Consider the following 12,147-nt stretch of genomic DNA (forward strand, 5'->3'; position numbering starts at 1 on the left):
CATATTCTTTCCAGAAAACTATCCCTCCCCTAAGTCAAAGATGTTTCCCACAAGCCAGATTTCTACATATCTACATGTCACTAAAATACAATAGGAATAAAGGATTCACAAAGGATCATTGTTAGCTTATTTATCCTTTTCTAATTTTACTCATCCTTTTCTAGTATGACTTTAAGTTGCAGCAGTTGTCAGTCTTTGCAGGGTGGTCTCTAGTCCCAGGGGAAGAAACAAGATAGTGACAGTCGGGCCAAATTCCCCTGTATCCTGTTTACATGCAGCACCCAAGCCTTGAACAGATACTGAGGAACAGCAGTCCCACAATGACGTCTTTCAGGAGCTTCTGCCAACACACCCAGGCTCACACCTGACATGTGCTGGGACAACATTTTCTCCTAGAAGAAACAACGATGCAGAAGGTTTCTCCACCCTTGTTTCATCCACCTCACGTGCAGGTCTCCCCAAAAGCCCCACACAAACAAATCACTGCAAGCAGTGGCACAAAATTACACCCATCTGGAAAGCCATTACACAATTGTTCCAAGACTGCCCTTCAGATGATTTTAATTTTGCTGGGACCCAAACACCACCACGTGGGATACTTTGAGCAGCCAAGTCTCTGAAGACCCAACAGCTGCCTGAAGAGCAGAGGCAGCTGCCAAAGGCTTCCCCACAGAGTTGCGTAAGGCTTGACTACAAGCAGCAGCCGAGTATGTGTGGATTTGCTTACAGCAGGAAGGATGGCCAGGAGTCTGAAGCCCATACAGATGTCAGGGAGGGCTCCTGAAGGGAGATCCAGCCCATGTAGATGTGAGGGAGGGCTCCTGAAGGGGGACCCAACCCATGCAGATATCACAGAGGGCTCCTGAAGGGAGATCCAGCCTCCAGGGCCAGCACCAATGTTATCACGATGCCTTAGGACCCTGGCCAAGGGAGGACACGCCTTTCTACTGAGCTCAGAGCAAAATGCAAAATGCTGGTGAAAGAGACCATCTTCACATTAAAGGCTATAAAAGCATAAAGAGAAGAAAATAAAGAAACTGGGATTGTAAGAGTGCAAACCAATTAGTGATTTTGACTATACAGTTTGGAAAAAGCAATAACCATTTTCACTTAACTTGTTCATCTCTATCTGCCCACAGGCTCACTGTTGGTAATAGCCTGATTTTTGCTCACTGAGCACTGCAATGTGCTTGTCTAAAATGCACTGATTCCCCTTTTCCTTACACAGAGGGGAAGTGTAGGGGAGAATAAAAAGGGGGGGAAAACCCCCAAACAACTACATCAGCAATAGACACTTTGGGCATATATTCTCGCAACTGCAAAGATCACTTACCCCCAAGAAACCACCACCAAGTTAAGCACACTCCAGTCCCACAGCTCAGTGGTGCAAGAGCAGTCTCCCCAGTACATCCAACAAGATAAGGCAGAAGTATCAGTTGCTTACAGAGTATGTACATTACATACATATATACATGACCTCTGCTTTTCCAAACAGCTTTTGGAAGAAAGAAAAAAACCCTAACCTTGCTGTGCAATTCATCAGCAGTGCCCTACAGAGAACTGTAAAGTGGCAGCAGAGCTCCTGCTCTTCAGCTCATACGTTTGACTACTCAGCTATAAATTTAGAAACCAAGAACACAAGTGCAAGGAAAAGAGGTCCAACACTATCACAAGAACATCAACAGTAGACCCCTGGGATGCTTCAGAACACCACTTGGCTGCAAGCATCACACACACCCTCACCAGATATAAAAACTGATCCTAACACACACTCCTGTAAATCCTTGGGAGTACAGACACACATTGGAAGAGCAGTGCAGGCTTGCCAGGAAGAAAGGGTGTGGCAGAGCCGTCAGCTTTCCATGAGCCATCATGACACTGCCCAGGCTTCCTGCCCAGGGCTAGAGGGGCTCTCCCATGGCCCAGCCTCCCCAACCCCTGCTATCAACACAGTAGTTGTGTTTGCACCTAAAGTTCTATCAATACTAGTTCTCAAGGGGAATGTAAAATCAAGTTTAGAGTGGGGTTTTTTTTTAAACCATCTTAACTGAACTTGTACTTGATTCTCCTCTTTTGTGCGTTAATGGCACAGGTCAATGATATACAAATGTAACACTTTTGCAGAGTAGCAAATGGAAAAAAGAAAATGGATAATATTTAATTAATAAGTAGCAAAATGCTGCTCTCACTGAACAACTCTAAAACTGATTATTTAACTACTTCATAATTTACAGAGCTCTTTAGCTCTCACAATACATCCAGTTTTTTGCCTGGAAAAAAAACTGCAGCAAGATTCAGCTAAGTAATTTGTCTCACACACAGATGAACTCCTCAAGTCAGCAAGAACTCCACTCACATACAATTTATTTGTGGATTTGCGTCAGCAGAACAGAACTGAAGGTGGACCCAAGAGTCAGTAGCCAACCCTGCACATTTTTCTGCAATGATATCGCTGGAAAAAAAATAACTGTAGATTCAGCCAACAACATCTTAGAGCTGGAGCATACGAAAAAGAAGCACTCTAAAGGTCTGAACTACCCACTTGATGCCTCTGATGATGCATGATGCCAAATGATTGTTGCTACCATTTATGTTACAAGTTTACACCAGCACACCATAATGCACAGTTTCACATGTTACTGTTACAAAACTCAAAACTTTCACCTGATGTCAAGTTTCAGAAAGCCCAAGCAGTCAAAGCTGTTCTGCCCTGTGAACAGTATTGGCATAACACAGACAAGGTAAATACTGATGGATGAGCATCTTGGCAGTTTTTGACAATCTGCTACCTATGACACCCCAGAAAGCAGTGGATCCTGGTAAGCACTATCCACAGAAAGTAGTGGAGTAAACCTCTGTATCACTTAGTTACTCTTAGGCACAGTCCAACATGGTTCAGCTTGCTACACATTCCGTCCTAGGGCATTTCGCTCTGCTTCTAGTCTAGTAGTTCTTATCCTACCAGAAATATACAGGTATGCCTTTGCAGGTTTGAGATTTTTTTTTTTTATTATTATGACTTTTATACTAACACGTACACATTGCTGTCCTGGACTCTGCAGCAATAAAACACTGAAATGGAAGTTAATATACTGCTCAGCTAACTCAGATTTTTGAGACATTTCAGATTCAATACTGAGCATAACAATTTATTACCACCTCTCAAGCAGGCAAGAACACACTTACTTGACTGTTGTAATTTAATGTTATCTAAATATTCAGAAATAAAGGCAAAAACCTGTGTGAGCCACAAGACTCAAGAAGCAATGGCCATTACTGTGAAGTCTAGCTGGCAAACAGTTACAAGTGGCTCATTTCAGGAGTCAACACAACTGAATGCCTTCTAGTTGGCCAGTGGACCAGCACGTGCTCTCCGCAACCTCTCAGGTCAGACCAAACCTAGGGGAGCAGTCTTGATGCAGTAGTGTTGGCTGCCTTTCCAAATTACACTATAATTCTTGGACACAGGGAAATTAACCAAAAATATTCCTACATTTAAGTTGAGGCTTAAGATGTTAGGAAGGTTTAAACTCTAATTAAGAAAGCACGTGTTAACCACCTATGATTATGACAACACATAAAGAGAGCAGGACTACTTTCTTGTATAGTGCTTTAAATGGACAGCAATTCCCAGAAAAGAGGTTATTCAAAAGTGCTCCTTTTCATCATGCAGTGAGTATCAGGTATTATTCATCTGTCACACTCATGCACTACTAATGAGTTTTCTTGTGGTTTTATTCTCTTGTGATTGCCACGGACACTTACAAAGGAGTCATATACTGAACAACAAAAGGACGAAAACATTATCATTCCATTTTGCATATAAAGAACTGAGGCACAGTGAATTTTCAGCCTCTATAACTTTGAGACAGTTGCAGCCAAAATTTTATTTTATTCATGGCTTATTTTATTTATGGCTTCTGCTGGTTTCAGCTGCAGCCATGGCCCTTTGAAAGTTTTGCAAAATCAGAGCCAACTGTTCCAAACCAGGCATCCAAGAAAAAGAGGAACGCGGTTCGTGATCACAGGAAAAAAGTAGTTTTAATAATACATGACTATTACCACAGAGGAAGATGGAGCCAGGGTCAGAAACCAGCTCCTATAATACAGCATCCTGCAGTTCTGCCCAGCAGATCTCATGCTTTGTGATGCATCTCCACGCTGTAAATGAAACCAACTTTCCCAGTGCGAACTGGGCTCTTTGGAAAACTGATCTGGCAATACCTAAACATTAAACAAGATTAAAGATTTCCAGCCTCATTGAAAACTCTGGAATTTATACCTGGAAAGAAAAAGAAAAAATGCACACCCCCAGCAAAAAAGCCTTCCCCTGACACTGACATTCCTGCTCCTAAGCAGGTTGTCAAATACAAGACTGGCAGCTTAACACACACATGAAGAAACAGTATTTTTCCTATCCAACTTCAGCCTGTTCTCCCTACCCATTTCAGCTTTAGACACACAGTGCAGAAACTTTGAAAAGGTACAAGCTTTGCAAGCACCCTGAAAAGAAAGTTGTCTGGCAGCATTGCCAGCAGGCAGCGATCCCCTACAAGAATTCATCAGCACAGGCAGGTGATCAGAGGGCAGGTGATCAGAGGGCACGTCAAGGCATGATCCTTAAGTAAACAGGGGTCATCACACTTGTGCCTTAATTTTCACAGCCCAGTGAGTAAGCACATGAACCTTCCCAGGATAACTTAACAGCAGCAGCTGGTGCTTTCTGCTCCTGCATTAAGCAATGTGATTAGGTCAGGCACATGCAGTTTGTTTTTCATCTTCTCTCTGGGGAGAGAATGTGTGTGGTGAAGCAGGATGTTGATGTTGTAGGCAATTTAATTAACTCTCTGATACTAATTGCATTAGAAAAGGTGAAGTTGAAAAATACTCCTGGCACTTAGTGATGGATAGACATCTATAACAGCCATTACCTCCTGCAGAAACCTGTTCCATGGAAAGCACAAATTATTTGGTATTTAGAAGCTACCCAAAAGTTCATGCATCTTCAGTTTAGCTTCATTTAAACTCTAGATGAAATCCCAGCATGAACACAAGTACATTGTGATGCCAGAACCAAGTCCCATGTGTGATACCGCTGCCTGTCCAACATGGGAATGCTCTGAGAAGTAGGAGAGGGACAATGCTTTTGATAGTTGCTCACTGAGGAGCCACAGGACCAGAGAAGGGAACCCAGACCTTGTCACCTGGTTCAGAAATTGAGCTCATATTCCCTACTAGAACACAAATCAACATGAAGCTCCTGTTTAAATTACCAAACCTGTTTCTCCAACTCTATCCACTTACCACCCCTCACACAAAGATTTAGTTGTCTTAATTTACAATACATGTGAGCTTCCATCTGCTCCAACCCCATTATTCCAAGTTTAAATACATGTGTGAACACGAATGGCTCACTTGCCTTTTGAGAAGTGCCTGGAGCTTCAGCAACTGTAAAATCAGCTCGATAAAAGATGACCTTAACATTTTAATAACACAGAATAGATGCTGAGGACTGATCACTTTAAATATGAGCTTCTTGTCTAATTTTCTCTCTAATGAGCAAATTATGTGAAGTGCAGCATTTCTAAATTAGTGTTACAGGCATGGTATACTCTTTAAGCAAAGAGTCAAATGAGGATAAAGAAATTCAGGCACCAGGTTTTTCAGCCAGTTCCCTCCAGAATATCAAACAAATGTGACAGCGGTCCTAATCTCATTTTTAGTTGTAAAAAGGAACACCCAAAATTGCAGAAATAAATTCTAAAATTCACAGCAACCACTTGAGAAAATCTTCTTTTCAGCATTCAGAATCACACTGCAAAAGGCCAGCAACAAGTCAAAGTGAGCAGCGTGGGCTCTCTGAAGGCAGTGCTGAGGTATTGCCACAGATCATCAGAAACAGAAGCAAGGAAGATCATCTACTTTGACACAGGTTTGACATAAAAGCCACCAGCCAACCCAAAAGACACCAACACAAAAGCCATTTCACTTGGCAGTTGGCACCTCTATGTGACAATGCCAGCAGGTTCTTAGGACAGCAGGATACTGAGAAAGTGGGGTGGGCTGCAAGAGCAGGGAAAAGTCAAAACAGTAACCCTTGCCAGACCTCCCACCTGGGAGATGTCACCATAAAATCACAGCCTCTCTCTCCCTCTGCAGCTGTGCATCACAAGGAGGGGGTTTACAGTTATTGATTACAGCAAATATACACAAATTTCATGTAGGATCTCAAAGAATTTTGTTTCAAGCACTGCAAAAAGAAAACCCAGAACAAGGGAGGTGGGTAATAAAAAAGGAAGCAGTAGGAGTGCCAGCATTAGAGAGAACTGTCCTAGGATGACACTAACATTTACCTGAAGGTTTGGGAGGTTTTTCTTTTCTTCTACTTAACAAGTGATAGGGACTTAAACGTAAATTCTGGCCTGCTCTCGGGAGCCACTTAATTATGTCAGTTCACACTCCCTGTTGCAGCCTAAGCAAGAATTTGATGCTCAGACAAGAAGAACAGAGGACCAGCAAGGGAGAGGTTTGCAACACCAAGCATTATTGAACACTGTGCTGCCATTACTTCCTGTATCTGTTCCTAACCAAGTTGGTTTCAGCTTTATAGGCCAAACAGGTGAAATTTATCCTCCCAAGATCAAACATTCATGGAAATCACTAGAAACACATAGAAACTAGAAACACTCAACACCTCTCCTTGCAACTGACATCAGTGACACATCCAATACAAAGGATCCTTATCAATGTCCACTCAAGAAGACTGTATCAGTTTCAAGACACTCTTTTTTACAACTAATTAGATCATTTTGGCAAGATAGCATGAATAAAAATCAAATACTTTCACAGTCTAGCTCAGTTTCACAGGCTCGGCTTATACGTGTTTAAGTGCAAAGCACCGTCAGTCACCCTCAGAAAACTGGGATCAAACTTAGAAAAAGCATTGTCTTTAAAATGCATTTCATATGAGATCACTGTATGGAGAGGAGTTCATGATCATCTCAAAATGCAGAATTAAAATATATTCCTGTGTTCCAGTTACCAGTTCTTCTGTTACACTACCACATGCTGACCTGCTCAAACACCGAAGATTGAATTAAGGTCAGTAACTGTTTACTCCCCTTTTTTTAGTATTTATGAAGAGTGCTTGCATAGTATCAGCTGCAAAACAAAGCCCTTAAAAGACTGGTGACCATTTCACTTGTTTCATGTCATCCATTTGCATTCGACGCAAAAAAAAATTAGTGTTACTCTTTTGTCAAAACGCTCTCTCTGCTCTTATTTTCTCTTACTCCAGCCTAAAGCCACCTGGAGTAACTTTGTAAGAGAATTCTGCCTGAACTTGATAACCTTATTAATGACAAGCAGAAGCCACCTAGCATGAGGAAACCTCGTACTGGCCATTGTCACCCCTAGTAAGAAAAAAACCAACAAACAAACAAAAAAATCCCAACTAAATAAAAGTACTGTCAGTCTAGGAAGTTTAGTCCTTGAAGCTGCTTTCATCCTAATGGCTTTATATACTAATTGACAACTGTGAATAACCCTGCTGCAGCACTCAGGTAAACTTTCAGGACCAGCTAACTAAACTTAACTTGCTTCCTTAAAAAAAGAGCAAAAGACACAATCTGTAGCATTTTATAGCTATAAATGGCTAAATCCATAGCAAGCAGATGCTAAAACCATTTCCAAAATAAGGAACAAAGGCAGCTACCTACGAAAATACATGCAGAACTGAAAAGCAAATAGGTTTTCAAATATAACTTGTAAGCTTCAAAAAGAGCAATCATTTGGGAAATTCATGAACATTTCACATGTATTTCTACCAGCAAGGGAAGAAATGATAGGAATCCTTTTAATAGCAGCTAAATTGATTTATGTATCTGAGAGCAGAACCACTAAGAAAAACATAAGAGGACAGCACATTTGCATGCCTCCAACTGGGGAAGACTACCCTGTTTTACTAGTCAACCACAGCACTTTGAACTTCTCATTTTGTAGATAAATGAGAACCAGTAATTGAAAGTCAATTCTCTCAAAATTATCTGAAAGCCCCTCAAGCCAGGCTGACAGGACTTATTACACTTCTCTGGTACATATTCCAATCAGCTCTCCATTTAGCTCATAGACAGAGATTCTGCTTTCTGTTTGAGACATTTTTTATGCTATTTGAACGAATACAAATCACATGTCATAGACACACCTGCCAAACCTGCCACCTTTCTCTCTCTGCTTTGGAACTACTCTTGTTCATTTAACCTACAGCAAGGCAAAACCCAAATGAAGATGGTCAAGAGTTAGGGTAGAACTGCTGAATGCAAGTAATTCTTTATATGAATAAGGCTATACTTACTTCTCAGCTTGGTTACTGCTGAAAATAAAGAGAATGTTATAATCTTAAATTACTTTATCAAGCTATCTTTTAAGAATTTGAAGTTATTCAGAAGTCTCTCCTCCTGGTAACTGTTTTTCTAAATGAAAAATGGTTAGAGTTTAGTGTACAGCACAGCCTCTCAAGCTCTCTTTATCTACTTAAACCTAAGTTAACATTTGGGCTGTTCCTGACCCCAGTGAGGAAAATGCAGCCAAGGGTTGGTTGCTCTCAGATGCTCTCTGATCCTGACTATATATATATGCACAAGAAGACAAGATCATTTCCTGTCAGGTGGCTAAAAGAGAAGTTTCTGAAGAACTAAACTTCTAGTAAGTAAAAAAAAACAAAAAAAGTATCTTCCTATCCTCTGAAGAAACCAAGCCCTTATAAATTTCAGAAGAGGTACTGCTGTACTGGCTGCCTTAAGTCACCAGTACACAGGCCACAAGCGGGAAGTCTGATGGGAAATTCAGCTGTAGGGCCACATCACCTCAGGTGTCTGGCAGCCTCTGGTTGTATCTTCTCCATGATGATAAATATTTGGTCTAACTCTGTTACAGCTACTTAAAAATCTCCCTATTAGCTCTCACCGAAACATAAAGTTAGACTTCCTGCTTCACTTTTTATCTTCTAGACTTCACTCTGTGCTGAGGATGCATGACTTTCCACCTCTTTGAGAGATTCAGTTTTCATCATTTCAGGTTCCAGCAGTGCTGGAGGTTTATTTTTTGTCTACAGTCTCAACTCCCCATTTGGAGTATTACGGTATCAAGTACCTGTTGTCTCATTTGTCTGACAACTATGCTACAACTGTTTTGACAAGATGCTTCACCAACTAGAGAGCTAAAGTTCTGTACCAGATCCGGGCTGCGAGAAGCGAGTACTGCAGGACCATATTCCTGCCAAGCTGTGTGACCACAAACTGCTCACACTCTGAGCTAGAAAAGTTCAAGATCAAACTTCCACCAAAAGTTCCCTACTTCTAAAACCCATACTTCAGACACTGATTCATCATTGGGAGGGGTCTCTCATTTGTTGAATATATTTTAGTATAGAAATAATTCACAAAGCAAAATCTAAGCTACAGCATCTCATGCAGGAGAGCTTCCTACAGAGACGGGGGGAAAAGGCGATATTTTGTGGGTAACTAGGTATAGAGACAAATTTAGGAGTAAATAATTGATTCCCAAGAGAGCAGAGATTAACAGCGAGGTATCTCAAGTGCCCATGATAATACCATTAGTACATTAAATCTAGAAATAAAATAAATAGGAAAGACTAATTTGCACTAGAGTATTACAGCAAATTAAATGAGATATTGAAGAATAACATGGATAGTTCCCACTTAGAGCTGTCAAGCTAACTGGCTAACACTCAGAGTCAGTTCAGCTTTCACCCTGCAAGTCACAGCACCGAAAGAAGAAACGGAAGACTTGGATGGATAATTTTAAAAAGTGGAATTTCACTGCACAGCACTGAACTGCGACCACTATATCAAACATACTAGAGCAAAAAGGCATCCAGGCAAATCAGGTATCTCATCCCTTTCATTGCCTCCAATTCCACACAAAAATATAAAATACTTCCATCTTGATTGCATAAACTAACTCCTGTGTTTTATATGTGAAACATATGAACAGTAAGTGTGTGCTTGGTTACAGTAACAGCAATTTGCTTTAGAAAATTCAGTTCTACTTGAATCCAGAGTTTTAAAAAAAGTTTAAAAGCAACTGAAAACAACAGATAAGGCAAACAATAACAAAATCTGACAATTAGCTTTCCCTCTTTAGCAGCCTGAAATATTCACCCTGAAATCACCACTTCTCTTCCAGACACTTAGTCACCAGAAAAGTAAATTACTCGTGACCCAGATTCTCAGCAATGACCGAGCTGTTCACTCCCTATTAAAAGCACCAGGCTCTTGGTTCCTGCACAGCCTGGGCCTGGGCGCTCCTTTCTCTGAGCCATCCCATGTCCCTCTGTCCCGCTGGGTGCAGGCAGATGTACCACGCTCCGGCTTTGCTGTCTCCACGTGCAGGGAACAGCAAGCCAGCCCATCTGGAATGGCAGATGACGGCTTTGGGGAGTCTCCATTTGAAGGAGAAGTGTGTAAACTTCACGTAACAGCAGCACAGAAACATGGTAGAACTCCAGTGAAGGATGAGAGACCTAGGATCAGACATTTGGAAACCTCTAAAGCGATGCCATAGAGAGCCAGCGTGTGAATGGGAATATGGTCAAACAGAAAGTAAACCGGGAAAAAAATATATGGAACTCCCCAAATCTCTCAAACACACAGGCAAATAATTCAGACTAATGCTGCGTGCTCAGCTTCTTCGGCTTTCTCAGCTCTCTTCTGCTGTACTTGCTGTACCTAAGTAATCACCTCAATTTATGCTAAGCACAGCCGTTCTTAAAACAAGTCAGATAAGACACCCCGTACACACACAGTTTTGCTATCAGCAACAAACAGAAAGCATCAATAAAAAAAAAAAAAATAAAAGACTGCCATTAAGTTGACACACCGAGCTAAAACTCGGCAGAAAGTTTGGCTTTTCTGGAAAGAGACGAAGCGCTCCCCCCACCCCCACCAACTTTAAACCGCGCTCTGCAAAGGGGGATGAGGATCCGAGAGGCGGGAGCACAGGCACATCACCCCCGGCAGCTTTGTACTGATACAGGAGAGCGGGAGCCGCCCGCGGGCTCCACAGGGACGGGGGGCACAGGGACAGGGGTGCCCGAGTGCCCCCGCACCGCGCCCGGCCGTGCTGGGGGTGCCGGGGGGCTGCAGCCGGGGCAGCCGCACCGCCCGCCCGGGGGCAGCCCGGGCAGCGCTCCCGGGCCCGCCGCGCTCACCGCGCCCCACGCCCACCTGTACTGCCAGCCCTTGCTGCCGCGGCCGCCGCCGCCACTCCTGCCGCCGCTCTGCCCCGCCGCCGGCGGCGGCGGCTCCGTCCTGCCCTCGCCCTCCGGCCCCTTCATGGCCGCCGCGGGGTCCGCGCCCTGCATGGCGCCGCGGCTGCCGCCCCTCAGAGGCGCCCCCGGCCCCGGCGCACGGAGCGAGCCCGCCCCATGCGGGCTGCGATGGCGGCGGCCGCCGGCACCTCCGCGCCCCGCTCGGCCGCGCCGGGATGGGCTGGGCTGGGCCGGCCGGGCTCCCGCACGGCCGCGCTGGGATGGGCGATCCCGCCCTCCCGCTCCCTCACCCGGCCCGGCCCCACCGCCCCTTCCGGGTCAGCGCCGCCGCCATCTTTAGTGCGGGCAGCGCTGGCGAACCTGAGGGAGCACCCCGGGCTCGGGCGGCGGGGGAAAAGCGGGGATATCCTCAAACCCTCCCTGTGTGGTTAGGCTGCCAGCGCCCTTGAACGGCTCACATCAGAGGGGTTACAGCCTTTATTAATAACGCCGTGACAGGTTAAGGTTCGGGGATTGCCGGTGACAGTGTCTGACTGCAAAAACGCATTCAAAACAGTACGCTAATTCAAAGGAACATCCTAACAAGCTCTGATCCCTAACAAAAGTTAGCTCGAGATAATCGTCCAGTGCACACAGAGTAAGCTTCTTACCCAATAGGTGTCCCTATGGGGAGAACACAGGTTCAGACCATCTGCTGGTCCCAGAAATTATTGATGGAGTCTTCCCTAACTTCCAATTTGGTATATTCTATTATTCTATTATTCTATGATTCTCCTCATTTTTAACTTATATATGCTCTTATATTCTTAACTTGTATTATGTCTTAAAATCAGGGGCAGAGAATCTTCGTTCTGGCT

General features: G+C 43.7%; 1 protein-coding gene across 1 annotated transcript in view; it reads right to left on the minus strand.

Moving 5' to 3' along the window:
- Positions 1–11,458, minus strand: part of OSBPL11 (oxysterol binding protein like 11) — a 44,763-nt gene extending 33,305 nt beyond the window's left edge. The window contains exon 1 of the mRNA XM_050340333.1: positions 11,247–11,458. Within this exon, the coding sequence (XP_050196290.1) occupies positions 11,247–11,383 (137 nt within the window). The 5' untranslated portion in view covers positions 11,384–11,458. The remainder of the gene's footprint in view (positions 1–11,246) is intronic.
- Between the last annotated feature and the right edge of the window lie 689 nt (positions 11,459–12,147).

The sequence above is a fragment of the Myiozetetes cayanensis genome, unplaced genomic scaffold (assembly GCF_022539395.1).
Source record: "Myiozetetes cayanensis isolate MyiCay16 unplaced genomic scaffold, myiCay2020 scf9, whole genome shotgun sequence".
Lineage (NCBI taxonomy): Eukaryota > Metazoa > Chordata > Aves > Passeriformes > Tyrannidae > Myiozetetes > Myiozetetes cayanensis.